At 42.7% G+C, this 19,344-nt stretch overlaps 1 protein-coding gene across 4 annotated transcripts in view; it reads left to right on the forward strand.

Annotated features, from left to right (window-relative positions):
• TAF4B (TATA-box binding protein associated factor 4b) overlaps window positions 1-19,344 on the forward strand; it is a 120,184-nt gene that overhangs the window by 81,526 nt on the left and 19,314 nt on the right. For 2 of the 4 annotated variants that reach the window (XM_061597494.1, XM_061597485.1), the window contains exon 14: window positions 6,361-6,480. In XM_061597494.1, the coding sequence (XP_061453478.1) occupies window positions 6,361-6,480 (120 nt within the window). Of the gene's footprint in view, window positions 1-6,360; window positions 6,481-8,649; window positions 8,797-13,376; window positions 13,944-19,344 lie in introns of those variants that run through there. The other 2 variants (XM_061597504.1, XM_061597514.1) reach the window with 2 other exon arrangements.

Consider the following 19,344-nt stretch of genomic DNA (forward strand, 5'->3'; position numbering starts at 1 on the left):
TGGCTATATTTCCCAATAAATCTCCTCATCAGACCATGAAAGCTACATAGTTCCCCTTCTTCCTATAAACACCCTGATGCAACTATTATTTTGTGAGTTCTTTGCTGTCCCTCATAAGATTGCACAAGTGGGGTTTTCTTGAAAGTTCTAAAACAGCCTTCCTCCAATCTGGTGCAGTCCTAGATGTTGTTGGACTCCAATTCCCATCAGCCCAAGCCAGCATGGTCAATGGTCATAGCTGATCGAAGCCATAGTCTGAAACGTACAGAGAGCCAGACAGCCTTAGAAACTTGAAATGCTGGCTCTTTGCTTTTTGCCTACTTGAGTGTCATTTACAAAGAGTAAGAGGGTAAAGAACCTTCTCCCTTGGCTACTTCCTGACCATGAACTGGACCATCATAACCAGTCTCACTGACATTTGTATATTTGTGATATTTGTATATATGAGACTTTTAAACATTATCAAAACCTTACTGCAAAATCAAGGAAGCTTAGAACCCAGCTCCCCTAAACCATTCTATGGAAACATGCATTTTGCAGCTATAGACACTTTTTCAGAGCACATTCCTTTCTGAGACTCCTCCAGTTTTTTCAAGACTCTTATCTCTGCTGCTTCAATCAATTCTATTCTGTAGCTGCCCCACTAGCATCTAAATTTGAGAGGTAAGGACTGTAGCTTAGTACTAGAGCCCATCCTTTATATGCGGATGGTCCCAAATTCAGTCCCTGATATCTCCAGGTAGGGCTGGAAAAGACTCCTGGCTGAAATATTGAAAAGCTGCTGTCAAGTAGCATAGACAATACTGAACTAGAGGTCAGTGGCTTCTAACAGCTTCTGAAGTTCCTCAGTCAACAGGTTCCAGCACCACAGCTTCTAAGTTACCATGATCTTGTTCGGTATTATAAAAATACCAGAGAGAAATAGGAACTAATTTGGTTGGTCCTATTTCTTAGCAGAGATATAAAAATATAAGCAGGCCCACCTTTCTCTATATAAATAACAACAGACACAATCTTCTTAGGTAAAAGATAAAACATTTACTCACAAATTCTTCATATGTTCAGAAACATAGTCTCTAGCTTAGATGAAAGAAAAATAGTCTCAGTCCATCTTAGTCTTTAGTATTGATGCTCTCAGCAGAGAGAGCGTCTGCCATGCGGCCTCTCCCAATGGTAGGAAGATCAGCAAAGGAGAATATTCAAAAATCCCCCAGGACAAAGGAGGAGGAAGTCAGGTAAGTAACCCCACCCATTAGGAAGTTACATCATGGTAAAACAGGTACATGGGATATTCCCCAAATATCCCTTAAAGGGATCATGCAACATTTGCCTATTCCAACAGATCTAGCTCTAAGTCATCAGGTTCTGGTGCCAAGTCTGTGATATTGAGTCTTTGAAACTAACTAAATGGCATTCTTCAGCCAAGCAATCTTTTAAAAGGTAGTAAATTATTATTATTATTATTATTATTATTATTATTATTTATTGCACTTTTAAACCGCCCTTTAGCAACAGGCCCTCAGGGCGGTGTACAACAGAATAAAACCACATTTAAAAGCCAGCGAATGTGGATTACAACATATAGATATAAAAACACAATTAAAAACAGATTAAGACAAAATTAATAGAAATTACAATTAATTAACTATAAAATAAAATTAAAACTAGAATTAAAATGCCTGGGCAAAGAGGTAGGTCTTTACCTGGCTCCGAAAAGATATCAAAGAAGGCGCCAGGCGTATCTCGTCAGGGAGGGCATTCCATAATTCGGGGTACTTGAAACCAGCTCCTGCTCCCCACATATTTGGAGTGTCTTTGTTTCAAACTTTGGGCAGTGACGGATACTCCTATATATAGCCTTACTTGTGGAGAGATCCTTTCAGGCCCTCTACAGACATTAACAGCATTTCAACTTACGTCCCATTCTTCTCGAAGGAGTCCAGTAGAGAGGCCCATACAGGCAAAAAAGAAACAGGAGGTCTCTGCAAACCCCTGTACTTTAATGGTTACAAAATATTTAAGATTGCTCTAACTCAATTGGTCCAATTTTTACAGCACAACTATCACAAAAGTTCTGTTGTCAGAGATACCTTAGGCTATTAACAGTGAGGATCTGAACCCCTAGGACTTCACCTATTTTGCTAAGGGTAATCCCTGTAATTGGTGTGCCATCCTGCCCACCATTGGATCTTTTAGGGCTCTGATCCCATTGTTCTTTGACTGCAAGACACTCTTGCGTTCAGTGTCAGTATCTGCTCTTAATCCTCCAAGACTCTCCACCAAGCAACAAAGCATAGCTTCTGACTTCCCAGCTCTATCTTCATTATGCTGGTAATAGTTCATTCATCCATTCTACTAACTACTGTGTATACTCTCGTCATCTGCCAAGAGATCATTGAATTTGTCCTGACTGTTGTGCAATGGGGATATACTATGGGATTTTGCTGCCTACCTCATTCTAAATACATGATGCTGAGTCAGAGATCAGTCAGAATTATTATGGAAGAACTGGACTGTAAGATGTGTGCTACCACATTGCCATCACTGAGAGGAATCTTTAATTCCTTCAATTTCATTTTTAAAGATGATTGCAGCACTTCCCCACAGCTTCTACACAGCCCTCCCAAAATTCATACTAGTAGGTATCTATCTTTATGCGAAGGGCATTCCCTTCAGGTGTTTTTTCACACATCTTGAGCATCATTACCCCAGTTTCGGAGAGCACATCATCAAAGCATTGGAACCATAGAACAAACTAATGGCCCAGTTCAGACTTAATGAGACACTTCTCCCCTCACAATTTCTTTTGCACACCAGAGGAAATCAGAAACTTTCACTTCAATTTTGAAAACTTAAGCACAGTTCCCCATGGTGTTGAACTCAGAACTGCAATTTGTTTGAAGTATAATTAGTGAAACTAAAGCAGAGTCATGCTATAGTTTTTAGATCCTGGTTTGTTGTCAGTACCTAGAACTTCAACATGGTATCTGTGGATGCAGTTGAATTCATAATGACCTTCTGTGGTGCCAGTGGAGCCTCCCTTTTTCTTTTCTTTGGAAGTGAGGAGCCATTATAGCCTTAAGGTACATAGAGATGGAGGAAGTGGGAAGAGCATCATTCCTTACACTTCCTCTCAACCTTTTGAGAACTTTTTCAGGCTGACTTCAGCATCTGGTCTGCTGAACAAGAAGGAGGAGCCTGTAAAATACCTTTTAAAAGACAAATGCAGAAAAGGATAATTTATGGGGAAGAGCACCAGAAGTGACCATACCCAATGTCTGTAAGTCTCCTCTGGGGCTGTGTGTCTTGGAAAAAAGAGTGTGTTTTGTGAATGAATGTTATTGTAACTGGTCAATGCCCCCTATGGCAGTCATAGGAGGCATTTTTTCATTTTGTGATAGTCCCTACACTGTCTCAAGATTCCATATGCCCTCATCTGCCCCAAACATTTGGTCACTCTTGAATTAAACAAAGGGTGGTGTCTCAGATTCACATACCATGGGAACTGTGCAGAGTTTAAAACCAGGAATGAACGTTCTAGTAGGTTAGAGAGGCCTGAGGCTTCCCATGCCCTATTCACATACTGGAAGATTAGTTTCCCATTGCATTGGAACTGAGCTAATGTCACCCATTTTGCATATCAAATGGTGTGACAGGTGGTGATAGGTGAAACAGTAATTGAATATCTTAGTTACATTTATATCTCCTGTTGGAAGGGCAGCATGATTGAAAATTTTGCTGGCTAAATCTTGAGGCTGTGAAGATGAAAAGTTGCAAAAAAAAATCCCTTAGGTATAAAATGACACTTAAAAACTGTTCTGGGCCTTCCCTGCCCTCTGAAAGATGTTAGTTCTTTCCCCTTGAGATGGATAATGCTTGCTCTATACTACAGTGAAACAAGTGTTAGTGCATGGACAAAAGAAAGTAATAGTTGAGGTGACCATAAACTATTGTCTATAGTATTGGGAGATGCTAACCATGTGCTGTTGTGAGCAACAAGTGAATATACTTCTTATTAAGTGAAAATACTTGGCTTTCCTACTTGTATTGGAAGGGTGTGGTGAGTGTGTGTGTCTCTGTAAGCTTTATGAAAGTGGAAAAAATCCAATTTCTGTGAGATGGCAAGGAAATCTTTTCTTAAAAGTGAACAGAGAACAGAGCAGTTTTCCCTTCTTAAAAATTGCTTCATGTGATTACAGCTATGCTGCAAATGCCATTTCACTATTGGGAAGGGCTTTAAAAATGTGCCTCCACTTTATTTGTGCTTCAGGTCAGATTAACTAAAATGGTTATTGTGTCACCTAGAAACTTCTGACTGCTTCAAGACCAGACTTTAAAAAACCTATATATTATTATTAAAAAGGCCAGCAGCAACAAAGACCATTTTACAATTTCTGCAACGTTTTCATAGCAATTTGATCTTTACACAGGTTTTTAAAAAAATCTTTGTACTTGGAGCAGATGGAAAAATCGAAGAAGGGAAAATGGGTTTGAAATGCTTTCTGACAAGCTTCTGATCTCAGGACTTGTCCCTTTTGAGCAAATATAAAGTAATGTTGAGAAATCTAGAGTACTAGTCTGAGACTTAGCAGGACATTGCTTCAACTGGTTTAGGGATAGCAACATTCCTAACCCCTAAGGCGGGGGTGGCTAACCAGATGTTTTGGACTCCAACTCCCATTCTCTCTGACCATTGGCCATGCTGGCTGGGGCTGATAGAGTTGGAACAATATTTAGAGGCAAGTAGGTAGCCCTGCTATAAGCAGTTGTAGCTGAGTTGAACCCTTGAGGCCGTTGGTGGTGGTAAAGGCACGTAGGGCTGGTTCACACAACACAGTTGTTACTGTCTGCAACATGCAATTACTTATTTTATTTTATTTATTAAATTTATATCCCATCCTTCCTCCCAGAAGGAGCCTAGGGTGGCAAACACTATAAGCGCTCTAAAACATCTTAAAACAAAAGTCTTTAAAAACATTAAAACACACAAAAAAATTAAAACATCTTGAAAAGCAGTTCCAACACAGACGCAGACTGGGATAAAGTATCCACTTAAAAGGCTTGTTGAAAAAGGAAGGTCTTCAGTAGGCGCTGAAAAGATAACAAAGATGGCGCCTGTCTAATATTTAAGGGGAGGGAATTCCAGAGTGTCGGTGCCACAACACTAAAGGTCTGCTTCCTATGTTGTGCAGAACAGACCTCCTGATAAGATGGTATTTGCAGGAGGCCCTCACCTGCAGAGCGCATTGATCAACTGGGTGTAGAGTAATACCTCAGTTAACAAAGTAGATGCTTTCCTGGGCATTAATTCTTTAACAGAAACTTTCCTACCAGAGGTAGGAATAACATGGAAATAATAGAGATAGGTGCCTTCCCCTTCCTCTCCCCTGAATCATATTGGATTCTTCATTTCCCAGACCTGGGAAAGCAAGAGATCTTTTTAATGCAAAGCAAACACAAGGCTTGTCAGTTTCACTCTAGCAAAGCAAAGGCACAGGCTTATCAGTTTCTTGATAGCAAAGCAAAGACACAGTCTGGTCAGTTTCACCTTAAAGCAAAGGCTTGAAAGTTTATCCATAGCAAAGTTGGTCAGTTTAACCTTTAAAAAAATCCTTAGTTAAAAGGAGCTTCCTTCCTAGAGGATTTGTTAACTGAGGTATTACTGTATAATTTGGGCATATAATTATGTTTGGGTATATAACTTTGTGAATTGGCCATGGAAGGTCTAACATCTTAGAACTTGTCAATCTCCAGATACCTGCTGAGCAGTGCTCTTCAGCTGAAATATTCATATATTTGGTTGTGGTCATAGTGCAGAGTTCCCAAGTATCTTGCATGTGTGTGTGGTCTGGCACTAAAAAGGATGTGGTCTTGTATGCAGTGGGCACAGTGCACCTGCCTGCATTGGTCTAGCGATTTTAACACATTACAAATGGCAGCCAGAATGACTTTAGGTACATTTTCTTATGTCAAAGCTGTTTCCTCTAAGATGGAAGCTAAGATGTTTTCCGAGTAATACAGGTTCTTTCAGAGTAAATCCATCTTTTTTTATAAACAGAGAATGGGAAGCATATTTTAGAGGAATATTATGTAATCATTCTTAAATGATAAAAACTGCATTGAAGTATGGATATTTTTAGACTTGTCTGTAGAATAATGTCACTAAATAGGCTTCACACTGAAACTTTTTGCATTGCAAATGGATAATGGGCAGACTAACAATTCTATGTCTGTTTAAAAATCTATAAATTTCTAACTGGCAGGCCAAGATTAAGACTGTAACTGATTCAAGGTGAATTGCAGCTTTCAGGGTACTGCAGATCAACCTATTCATAATTTCCTCTTTTTCTCCTAAATTAGATGCAGCAATTAGAACTTGCACAAATGCAGCAAATGGAGGCAAATCGTGCAGCTCTGGCAGCCATTGGGCCAAGAAAAAAGAGGCCACTGGATTCATCTACCCTCGCATCTGTACTTGAGGTACATATAATACTGTGATTCTTTCACTCCTCCCACCTCCACTCTGGTTTTAAATTTTCCAATTGAACCTTATTTCTGTGTTGTCTGCTCTGAAACATTTCATATGGTTGAGTATTTTTATCAGTTTTATAAGTAATGAAGCAACCATTTGGTATCTAGGGAAGTTCTTCTTGATTATGTATTATGTTAAGGAATTATGCTTTTACCACTCCTGCAGCAAAATGTAGGAGGATAAGGATGATTAGTGTTTTTCTCACTACTGCTGTAGTGATGGCAGTTGTGGAATGTCATGGACATCCATTAGATGGTGTCTAAGGGAAGTCTCATAGAATCATAGAATAGTAGAGTTGGAAGGAGCCTATAAGGCCATCGAGTCTAACCCTCTGCTCAATGCAGGAATCCAATTTAAAGCATTCCCGACAGATGGCTGTGCAGCTGCCTCTTGAATGCCTCCAGTGTTGGAGAGCCCACCACCTCCCTAGGTAATTGGTTCCATTGATGTACCGCCCTAACAGTGAGGAAGTTCTTCCTGATGTTCAGCTGAAATCTGGCTTCCTGCAACTTGAGCCCATTACTCCATGTTTGCACTCTGGGGGTGATTGAGAAGAGATCCTGGCCCCCCTCTATCTGACAACCTTTCAAGTTCTTGAAGAGAACCAGTGTGATGTAGTGGTTAGAGCAGCCTTTCCCAACCAGTGTGCCTCCAGATGTTGTTGGACCACAACTCCCATCAGCCTCAGCCAGCATTGCCAATGGTCAGGAAAGATGGAAATTGTGGTCCAACAACATCTGGAGGCACACTGGTTGGGAAAGTCTGGGTTAGAGTGTTGGACTACGACCTGGGAGACCAGGGTTTGAATCTCCACTCGCCCATGAAGCTCACTGGGTGACCTTGGGCCAGTCACTGCCTCTCAGTCTTAGAGATGTAAAATTTCCGGAAATTTTGAAGCCACAGAGAAAAACTGTTTTTGCCTGGTTTTTGTCAGAAAAAAATGGAAATTTTCAGAAAAATTAAAAAAATGCAATATTAGCACTTTTTACTGATTGAAAATCACTTTGTTACTTCAGGAACATTAAAATGTAATTATGTACAAGTTGGCTTGGCATAAAATTATCACATTTGGTATATTAAAAGTACATTTTATTCAAACAGTTATTACAAATTGAATTTACTTTTTAAAATTTTTACTTTTTTTGGTAACAAATGGATCTACAAGATCCTGAACTGTAAGGAACACCTGAACTGTAAAGAACCCCTTTCATTTTGCCAGTTTATGAGGAGCAGGCAAAAAACAATTTAAAAAAAGAAGAAACCATCAACATTAATAACAAAGAAAATTATTTATGTCTCAACTAGTCTTCCACAGTGTCAGGCAGACATAAAGCATCCATTCCCATAAAAAGAACTGAGAAAAATGGGGGGGGGGAGATTCAACGAAACATTCTATTCATCATGCTAAAATAAAACATTCCATAATCCATTTTTTCTTCATTTTTTCAATTTTTCCAGTTTTTCAGGAAAAAAACAAAAATTGCTTTGGAAAAAACATTTTTTTTCCTGATTTTTTCCAGTTTTTCCTGGCCTTCACATCTCTACTCAGCCTAACCTACCTTACAGGGTTGTTGTGGGGAATAAATGAGGAGGGGGAGAGCCATGTACACCACCTTCAGCTCCTTGGAGAACATATGAGATATAAATGTAACAAAACAAATAAAATAAGTAAGAGTGTTATATCTCGCCTCACTCTTCTCTTCTCAAGGCTAAATATGCCTATTTCTTTCAGTCTCTCCTCAATTTGTCTGCATCCTTCTTAAAGCGTTATGTCCAGAACTGGACACAGTACCTAAGATGAGGCCTAACCAGTGCCAAATAGAGAGGAACTAGTACTTCATGTGATATAGAAACTGTATTTCTATTAATGCAGCCTAAAATAGCATTTCCCTTTGTTACAGCTGCATCACACTGTTGACTCATATTCAGCTTGTGATCAACAACCATTCCAAGATGCTTCTCCCATGTAGCAAAGTACCCCCCATTTATAGCTTTGCATTTGGTTTCTTTTTCCTAGGTGTAGAAGCTTGCACTTATCTGTAAAATTTCATTCTGTTAGACTGGAATATTGGGCTGAAACTATCAAGATCACCTTGAATTTTGTTTCTGTCCTCTAGGGTATTAGCTGTCCCTCCCAATTTTGTGTCATCTGCAAATCTGATGAGCATTCCCTGCGCCTTCTCATCCGAATCGTTGTTTAAAATGTTGAAGAGCACTGGGCCGAGGACTGAGACCTGTGGTACCCTGCTTGTTACTTCCCCCCACTTTGAGAAGGAATGATCGATAAGTTTGAGAAGGAATCATTGATAAAGCACTCTTTGAGTACAGTTCTGTAGTCAACTCTGTATCCACCTGATAGTTGTTCCATCCAGCCCACATTTAGCTAGCTTGCTAATCAGAATATTATAAGGCACTTGGTCAAACATTTTGCTGAAGTCAAGATATATACATCCACAGTCTACCATGGAGATTCCCTAATCAAAAAATAAGATTACTCTGTCAGGATTTGTTTTGGACAAATGCATGTTGGCAGCTTGTAATCAGTGCATTGTTTTCAAGGTGCTTACAGACTGGCCGCTTTATAATCTGCTCCAGAATTTTCCCAGGGACTGATGTTAACTGACTGGTCTGTAGTTCCCAGCTTCCTCCTTTTTGAACATAGGGACAACATTACCCCTTCTCCAGTCATCCAACACTTCACCCATCCTCCATGATTTCTCAAAGATAATAGACAGTGCTTCCAAGAGTTCTTCAGCCAGTACTCTAGGATGCAATTCATCAGGTCCTGGAGATTTGAACTTGTTCAAAGTAATTCAGTATTCCTTGATCATTGTCTATCAATCTCAAGCTGCAATCCTACCCCTTCAACTTGTACTGTTTGTCAGGAGGGTCATAGACCCTCTTTTGAGAGAAGACTGAACCAAAGTAGGACTCGAACACTTCTGCTTTTTCTTTATCATCAGTTACCATTTTGTTATCCTCATTGAGTAGCTGAACCACCATTTCTTTTCTTTCAGTATGCTTGTTTGTTGCTTTTAGCATCCCTCACTAACCTCAGCTCATTCTCAGCTTTAGTCTTCCTGATGCCATCCCTGCAATTCTGTGCTACCTGTTTGTACTTTCCTTTGTAGCCTGGCCTTCCTTCTGCTTTCCATATGTGTGATTTTTTTGTTTTCAGGTCATCTGTAAGCTTTTTGTGAAGCCACATTGGCTTTTTCTGCTGTCTTCCACCTTTTTTCCTTGTTGGAATTGTTTGCCATTGTGCCATTAGAATTTCCCTTTTTAGAAACCCCACACCTATCTTGGACTCCTTTTCTCATTAGGGTAGCTTGCCATGGAACCTCACTTATCATTGCTCTGAGTTTGTTAAAATTGGCTTTCCTGAAGTCCAGGATATGTGTATAGCTTCGCTCAGCTTTTGTCCTTTAAAATCAAGAAGTCAAGTATAATATGGTCACTTTTGCCCAGAATTCCCAGGTTAGAATCAAGTCAAGGATAGCTGATCCTATAGTTCCTTCTTCCACTCTCTGTAGGGGAAAGTCATCAGCAACACAAGTCAGGAATTTCTTGGAGGGGCCTGGCTTGGCAGAATTTTTCTCCCAACAGATAACAGGGTAATTGAAGTCCCCCATTACATTTCATGCCTCCTTGAAACATGGGCAATTTGCTTTGCAAAAATTCCATTCTCGTCGTCTTCTCTTTGATTGGTAGTTGGTAGTAGATTCCAACCACCATGGTCCTTTTATTCCTTCCCCCATTTATTGTAATCCAGGTACTCTTGGTGAGGCTACCAAGATCATCTTACTGTATTTCTGTGCAGGGATATATATTTTTAACAAATTGTGCAATTCCACCTCCTTTTCTATTCCTTCTGTTCCTGTTGAACAAGTTATATCCTTCAGTTGCTGTATTGCATCATGGGGGTCATCCCACCAAGTCCCAGTTATACCTATCAACTCATATTTACCCTCCTGTATTAAAAGTTCAAGTTTGTCCTGTTTGTTTCTCATACTCTGGTCATTAATATACAGACATGGAAGACCATGTGATTTATGATCTGGCATTCTTCCTACACTTATATGAAGACTGTTATTGGGCCCCATTAGAGCTGTTCTCACAGTTCCTGTCAGGGTTGATTTAAATCAAATTGATTTAAATAATGATTTAAATCACTTCTCTGAGACTCAGTTTTAATGATTTAAATCAGTTTAAGTCACTAGTGAGGAAGATTCTATTTAGTCATTTTTAAGAGAAGTACATTATTGTTTAATATAAACTTAATACATATTCAGAAATTTAGGTTTCATTACAAGGTGGGTACACAATAAGCAATTCTGAATTGTTTTCAGATTAATTTAATCAAAAATGGGATGGATAGTTTGGTTATTTTAGTACTAAAGCAGAATGAACTTGTGAAGTCATTCAGGAGATGAACCAGCTACATCTGTTCAATTAATCATGATATTTTTGTCAAGATGTGCCAGAATCACCACCACCAAACAGGCTTTTAAATTGTACTAGTATAATTATTTGTTCTTCTGGTTAGTTTTCTTCTTCAACAAACATTAACAAAATATGGACATGGATGTTTGAATGGTTAATTCAGTTTTTAGAGAAACGTAACATTCTTTAAAAAGATGTAGGCCATTTCTACCAAGTTAACATGAGAAACTTATAATATTGGGTGGTACAGTTAACTCAGTCTTCTTCACCTTTGGCTTCTCTGGAAAAGTATACAAGCTTTCCTGCTTTTTCAATTCCCAGTTTCTCAAATTAGAATGAATTAGTCCAAAGGAAGAAAAGTTCTTTCTACCCCTGGAGAAGAGGCTGCTGCTGTTAAGAGATGGTTTTCCACTTCAGAAGTCTAGTCCTTGTTCAGATCTACTCCATCTCCCCAAATGCTGTATTCATTGACCTTCTCTATGTTTGCACTTAGAGGCAAGGCCTACAGAGAGAGCGAGAGAGAGAGCATGTGCGTTTCATGTACACCACCTGCAGAATAAGATTGATCAGGTTATCTTTCATCTCTATAAACTGTTGTTAACATATTCATGCAACATAATTAGAAGTTGTATAATTAGTATTCATGATGATATTTTTGACCTTGGCTCTTTTTTTACTGATTGTTTTAACAAAAACTGTCTGGGCCACAAAGTCCTTGAGTTTCCTTCCCAGAGCTTCAAAGTCTGACATGTTTTTTTTTGTAGCTTCACTTAGCAGTATCATTTGTTCCCACATGAATGAGAAGAAAGGGATGCAAGTCAGTGGACTTCATGAGTGTTTGCAACCCTTGAGTCACATCTCTAACCTATCCTCAATTGACACTGCATACCCGGCGAGTCCATGGATGGTCTTAGCATACTCGGCTTTCAGTCCCACGCAGTACGGAGTCTCACACTATTATTGCTCTTCTCTTCTTCTTGTTGCAGGGTATGTTTTCATTGTCCCTGCTTGACTGAGCTTCAGCCTCTTGCTCGCTGTCCTGCAGAGTCTCCTGTAATTCTTCCTCTGCAGGCTGTCTCCCAGTCTCATTCTCAAATGTCTGAAAGCAGTTCCATAGTTCCACTGGTGCAGAGTGTCTTCTAGCTCTTCTACTCATGTCACCCTTTTCAACAGTTTCCTCCACTTTGTTGTTTCTCTCAACATTCTTCCCTTCTGCTTCAACTTGCTGTTGTTCTTCCATCTCCTGTACATCTCTTTGCTGTTGCTCCAGCATTCTGTCTAAAAACTCTTTGTTTTCTCTTATACTCTTCAGTGTGGCCACCCCCGCTACAAACCTCTTACTTTTTCTTCCAACAGTGCAACCAGCTTGCACTTGTATGCTGCCATGTTGTCAGGCAAGAAAACACTGCACAGGTCACCGCTGGAGTGTCCTTTCCATTCACAGTCATTCCTACCTTTTCTTTCTATCTTTCTACTCATTTTGGAATGGCCTGTGCTTTGACATGTTCTCCTTGAAGGTTAACTGGAGAGTCCCACTGGTATATGATGTGCGCTACAAGGAATTAATTTTTTTAGGGATCTCCTGTGCTGCCAAACTCATGTTAACTTTCCCTGTTCACTTGCTCTCAGAGAGCTAGCTCACTTGTATATCCTCTGGACCAGCTGAGGCAGCTCCCTCTGCTCTGCTTTTTTAGAAGTCAGAACAAACCTTCCAGCATTTGCAGCTGGCCATGCCCCTTGCACTCACAGCTATCAGGCCACGTCCCTTTCACCCACATTCAAGAGGCAGCTGGATAGCTATTTGTTGGGTATGCTTTAAGTTGGATTCCTGCATTGAGCAGGGGGTTGGTCTCAAGGGCCTTATAGGCCCTTCCAGCTCCTATAATCTATGGCTCTATGACTTGTGTTCCTGCTGTCCCAGCTATTTCTGTAGTTCAGGAACTGAATTCCTGGATTGCTGATTTCAGCATCCATGCAGGGACAATTTGGACTGCTTAAAATCCTTAACACTGGTGTCCAGAATTTTAAGGAAGTGCAAGCAACAAGTGAGCTCTGGTATGATATCTTGCTTCTTGGGGCAAGAATGGTGGAAGAACATCTTGATTATCCAAAAAAAGTGAATTAATCCATGAACGAGGATATTAACTTGCCTTTGAGCTTGGGTGTGTACCTTGAAATTTTAATAAATTAGTGGCTGTCTTCTTGCAGCCTGTAGAATGAGCTTTTATCTACCTTAATTACTACTAAAAGATTTGAAATCATGAGCTTGGTATAACAACTTTCCCAGGTCCCTCCCTTTACCATTAAGCTTTCATTAGGCAAATTGTGTTTACTATTAAGTAGGCAAAGGCTACAGAAGAGCAAGGTACTAATTAATTTTAACTTTTCTATAATTCCGCAGGATATATAATGGCTGCCCCTTAGACATATTCTTGCTGTCGCTGATGTGACTACTGCCTTAAACACTTGTGCTGTAACCCTACATAACGCTAGATGAAAATGCCAGTGGCAACAGTCATACATCAGAACAATGGAATTCAACATTTTGTCCTACATAAATGGAAGCACTCATTAAGGCATACTATACATGTACTTTGCATATTTATAAGGGTGTCTATAAAATATATGGCAAGTCAGTGATTCATTTTGTTTTAAGCATCTACAGGTGACACTACAAACATAGCGGAACTGGGGGACCTGTCAGACCTCTAGAAGCTGAGGGACTCCAGCTCCCACCATCCTGACCATTGGTCATGTTGGCTGGGGCTAATGGGAACTGGAGTCCAACAACTTCTGGAAGGATGCAGGATCCCCATCCTCGCCCTACAAAGACTAATCTAGGTTGGCCACAGTGAACATTCAACAGGGAGTGGTAACCAATTGCCACTCCCCAGAAAGTGTGTACCTGTGCAGTGTGAACAGTGTATGTTGTATTAACACTTTGCATTTTTAGGTGTATGATTAAAATATCGTAGGTGTTCACCTACAAACAGTAACATGAAGTGAACAAAGTTGAATATTTTAGTGTTAAGGTGGTCTGCTTTCTTGTACACAATTTTAAGGTATTTGAGAGAGAATAACTATAATCTCTCTAGATATGGGTGTGGGAGAGAATACTAGCATCTTTTTTTGCCAAGCCATGCTCCAGAAGCTTAGATTTCTAATCAGAAAGACTGATCCATGTCATTATACAACCACAAGAGTGAATGTGTACTATAGTCAGCATGGATTTTTCACATTCCACAATGTTAAATTGAAAATACCCCCATGCCATTATGATGCTTCCTATACACTCATTTCAAAACAAAACCTTACAAGCTTATAGTCCTGAACTCAGAAACGCTTGCTTAACAACCCTGTAAATTTTCCACAGGTAGCCTGCCATCAAGCGGGTACCATAGCTCCACCTAGCGTCCGAAGGCAAGAATGTTCTAAAGTCAAGACTAGGGGCCTCAGGCCCCTCCCACTCTCCAGTTCATTCTTGCCTTCATCCGTTGGCAGTTGGATATCTTCATAGCGTAGCGTATAGCTAAGTTTTGTGTGCATATTTGTGTGAGAGAGTGTGTGTCTGATTGTTGTTATTTCCTATCGTTCCCTTCCCTCTGTATGGGACTGATTGTTTTCACTTCGTTCCCTTACTGTTTGTCGTTTTTCCTTTGTCTTTGCCGGAGTTTTTTTTGGGGGGTTGGGGTTTTGCCTTCCATCTCCCCCTTAGTCCCTTGTTGGGGACTGCCGCCACTTGAGACTGCATCCGCGGTTCTCCCTTTTCTCTCCTTTAGTCCCTTGGGGACTACTGCCGCTCACCCCTCGTTGGTTGAGAGACTGCGTCTGCGGCTCTCCCTTCTCAGGCAGTGGCGGCGGCTTGGATTTTTATAGCAGGAGCCTGCGGGTGTTCATTGTTTTCTCTGTGCTGCCTGCTTCGGCGGCGGCCGGGTTGCGGTGACTGTGGATCTTTTTCTAGGGAAGGGGACCCTAGTAGCCTTCGGCCCCACAACCATCAGCGTGGTGCCTTGCATTTTTGGGCATTTTGTTTGCCTAATCCGCCCCCCCACCTTGGCTCACTATTGCGGCCGTTTTTTACAAAATGTCTGCTGCCGTTGTTTTCCTAGCTCCTTTCCGTTGCTGTAAGGAGCACGCGGACGCCGTTCCTTTGTTTTTGACGGCAGCGCTTTTCTCTTTGTTGGCCTTTTATAGGTCTCAGGCTTCTTCTCTGACTGCCATTGCCCCTTGTTCTTCCCGGCTGCCATTTTGTTTACTGTTTTTTCCCGCCCTTTCTTTGCGGGCGCCATTTTATTTTGACTTTTTCCCTCTCTTTTTGTTAAGCCCTGTGTGAGCGCTCCTTGTAATACTTTACAGTTGAGCCTTATTTACAGTTGAGCCTTATGTGATTTAAAGTGCTGTTCCTCTCCTCCTGTGGGGTACTAAAGAAACTTGGAACTGTACATTCTCCCCCATCCGTGAGCGTCTACTGAGGCTGTTTGAAACTGTACATTCTCCCCCATCCGTGGGCATGTACTCAGGCTATTTTGAGACTGGCTATTTTGGGACTGTACATTCTCCCCCATCTGTGGGCATGTACTAAAGCCTTTTGGGTCTGTATATTCTCCCCCATCCGTGGGCTGAATCCCCTATCCACACGGTACATTCTTCCCCATCTGTGGGCATGTACTGAAACCATATGATGGCAGATCAACAACTTGTAGCAGCTCAGGCAACAATGGCGAAACAATCATGTAAAGCCACTTCGCATCATAAGTCGGCTAAACACAAGCATCTCAGACTATACACCAAGGCTGTTGCCAAAACCAAGCATCTCTCCAGCGACAGCGCTTCCAAGAGAGCGTGTTACATGTCTGTTCCGGTTCCTGAGGATGCAGGCCAAGAACAATTAACAGCCCTTTTTCATTCTCCTGCTGGGTCCTCTGAGGAGGACTTTGAAGGGTTCCCGGCCCAGCCAGCAACCAGCTGTCCGCCTCCACCCATGCTGCCTCCTAGGGCTCATTCATCTCTCCAGCCTGATGAGCCTCCTATATCTTTACTTCAACAAGTTCAACCGTCATTGCATCAGCCAGACCATCCTCCCCCACCGGGGTTACAGTTGTCTTCGGAATTCCTTTCACTGTTACAGGACATGCTAATATTCTTTTCCCATGCACAGTCGCCATCACAGGTCACTGCCCCTCAGCGGAACGTGCAAAGACAACTTAGCGCTATGGGACATTGCACAGGCAACGAGATAGATCCACCATTCTCACCAAATCCATTCGACGTTGCCAGGGGTAGAATTGGTGATGACTTTACTGGTTTGGAGGATCCATCGTATCCTCTTCACGCCAAAGGAGATGAGTGGAGTGATCAGTCAGAACAAGAGGAGGACGCATCCTATCGTCTGTTTGATGCAGCTGATTATCATCCCCTGGCTCGTAGAGTTTTGAACACCTTAGGCCTCCAACCTCTACAACCCGCAGTTACCACTCCCCCTGTTAAGGGGGCCAGGGTCTTGAAATCCCCCAAATCTACTGAGCACTAACTCCCTGTGCCAACCCTCTCGACAAACTGGCCAAGGAAGAATGGTCTTGCCCGCTGCAGACATGACATTTTATGGCCCTTGCTGACAAGCTTTATACCTTGGCTCCGGAGTTTACATCTCGGCTCGCTGTCCCCGGGATAGACGAGCCGATTTCTAGTTTGGTTTCTCAATCCCTCCTGCCCAGGGAAGGAGATTCACAGCTGAAGGATGCCTCTGAGCGGCGGCTGGACTTTGCCTTACATAAGAACCACGTGGCTACCACCTTTGCTATGCGGGCCTCTGCCTCAGCTTCCATTTTCTCAAGGGCCTCAATGATGTGGCTGGATGATCTTTTAGATGACCCCAATCCTAACCCGGTCTCTCTAAGAAAGGCCCTGGTGAAACTTCGCAAGACGGCGGCATTTGTAGCGGATGCTACCTTGGATGCAACTTAGCTGGGAGCAAGAGCTATGGCTGCTCAGGTGGTGGCTCAGCGAACTCTCTGTCTCCGGCACTGGGATGCGGACTCGACAGCCAGGGTCAATTTGTCGAGAGCCCCTTTTGCTGGATCATCATGTTTGGGGGAAGAAGCCCTAAAAGCAGTATTAGTGGACCCCAAGGATGCTAGGAAGCCTGTTTTGGCCACTGCCAGGAATGATGATCGGACGCTGTTCAGACGCTGTTCAGACGCTTCACCCCATATCGCCTGTTCCAGCTCTTTCGAGGTGCGCAGCCCGGGGGACGAGGCCTCGATTTTCGAGCCACTGACTTCTGTTCCTCCAGGGGAGTTTGGCACAGACAATGTTACCCAGGCAGAGGTCAGTACCAAGGACGTAGAGGAACCTCAACATCTTCCTTTTGTGGAACGGCTCGCCAGTGCAGACAATACTGACGTGATCACGGTCAGGGGCAGATTGCTTCTGTTTGCAAACCACTGGCTGCGTCTGACTCAGGTCACATGGATGCGGGATCTTTTTCATCATGGCTATGCACTAGAGTTTTGGGCAACCCCCCTGGACAGATTTCATCCCTGTCCCAAGGATCCGTACAGGCACGGCATCATGCAGCAAACCATACATCACCTCTTGGGCATAGCTGCCATAGAGCCAGTTCCCACAACAGAGAGGTTGGAGGGGGTTTACTCCCTCCTGTTTGCAGTTCCCAAACGAGATCTGTCATGGAGGGCGGTGTTGGACCTCAAGTTCATCAACCGTTTCGTAAAATATCGCAAATTCAAAATTGAATCCCTCCACTCCATTATAGAAAGCCTTCACAAAGGAGACTTCCTGGCTTCTGTCAACCTAAAGGAAGCCTACCTCCACGTGCCTATTTGCATAGCCCACAGGAAGTTCCAATGGTTTGCCTTCGGCCCCCAACATTTTCAATACCGAGCGATGCCCTTCAGTCTCTCGTCCACCCCGAGGGTCTTCACCAAGGTGCTACTCACTTTGGTAAGTGTATCTTCGCCTACAAGGGGTGCATATCTACTCCTACTTGGACGATCTATTAATACGGGCAAGTTCCAGGGAGCTGGTTCGTCTCCATCTGACCCTCTCTCTTCATATCCTGCGGACCCATGGTTGGCTAGTCAACCTCGACAAAAGTCATCTCCAGCCAACCCAGCGACTACAACATCTAGGGGCAATGTTAGACACCATACAGGCGACAGTCTTTTTATGCACAGACTGCATCGTAGCCATCAGAGACATGGCACGCCTTTTGATGCGTCACTCAAGTGCGGATGTGATGCTGCTAGCAAAGGCTCTGGGAATGTTGGTGTCCACCATCCACATTGTACCGTGGGCTTGGTTCCATACATGCCGACTTCAGTGGGCTCTACTACCATTCCAACAAGACATTGCCAGATCCAACCACCACACAATTCACTTGGATCCCGCACTACGTCTTTCCGCTGGTGGGTGATAGTCCAAAATCTCAATGGGTACTCCATTCCGCAATCCCCACAGGATTGTTATAACCACAGACGCCAGCCTCACCGGCTGGGGAGCCCACTGCAACTCCCAGTTTGTTCAAGGGGTTTGGTCCAATGTCGAGCGGAGTCAGAGTATCAATTGGCTGGAGCTGAGAGCTGCTTACTTAGCTCTTCTTCACTTTCAGTCTGTCTTCCCCTTGGACCATGTTCTCATTCGAACAGACAAGGGGGAACTAGGTCTCATTTCTTACAGAACCTAGCCTACCAAATCTTCGAATGGGCAGAAAAACATCTGAAATCCTTGAAAGCAGAACATCTCAGGGGAATCTGGAATGTGACAGCCAACCGGCTCAGCAGACAGCAGGTCTTTCCGGGGGAATGGAAACTTCACCCGGTGATATTCCATTTTCTTCAACGTCGGTTCTGAGTTTTCTCAGTGGATCTGTTTGCCTCCAGTCTCAATTTCCAGCCACCCAGGTATTTTGCACAGTACCTGGACTCAACAACGGAAGCAGTGGATGCACTATCGATTCCATGGCTGGACATACTGCTGTACGCGTTTCCTCCAATACTACTCCTGGCCAGGACTCTGAGGAAAGTTAGACACGAAAGGGCCAGGCTGGTTCTGTATTGGCCACGCCGACTGTGGTTTTTGGACCTCCTTGCCATGTCAGTGATGGACCCCTGGACACTTCCAGTCAGGCCAGACCTTTTATCACAGGTTCCAATATGGCATCAGGACCCCAGTTGGCTCAACCTAATAGCTTGGCTTTTGAACGGGGACATTTGATGCGTATAGGCCTATCTAAGGAGGCCATTGACATTATATTGGCCTCTAGACGACCGTCAACCATGCATATATACTTGGTTGTCATTCTCCAAGTGGTGTGATTCCCAGAAAATCCACCCTTCTCAAGCCATGATTCA

The sequence above is a fragment of the Rhineura floridana genome, chromosome 1, assembly GCF_030035675.1.
Source record: "Rhineura floridana isolate rRhiFlo1 chromosome 1, rRhiFlo1.hap2, whole genome shotgun sequence".
Lineage (NCBI taxonomy): Eukaryota > Metazoa > Chordata > Lepidosauria > Squamata > Rhineuridae > Rhineura > Rhineura floridana.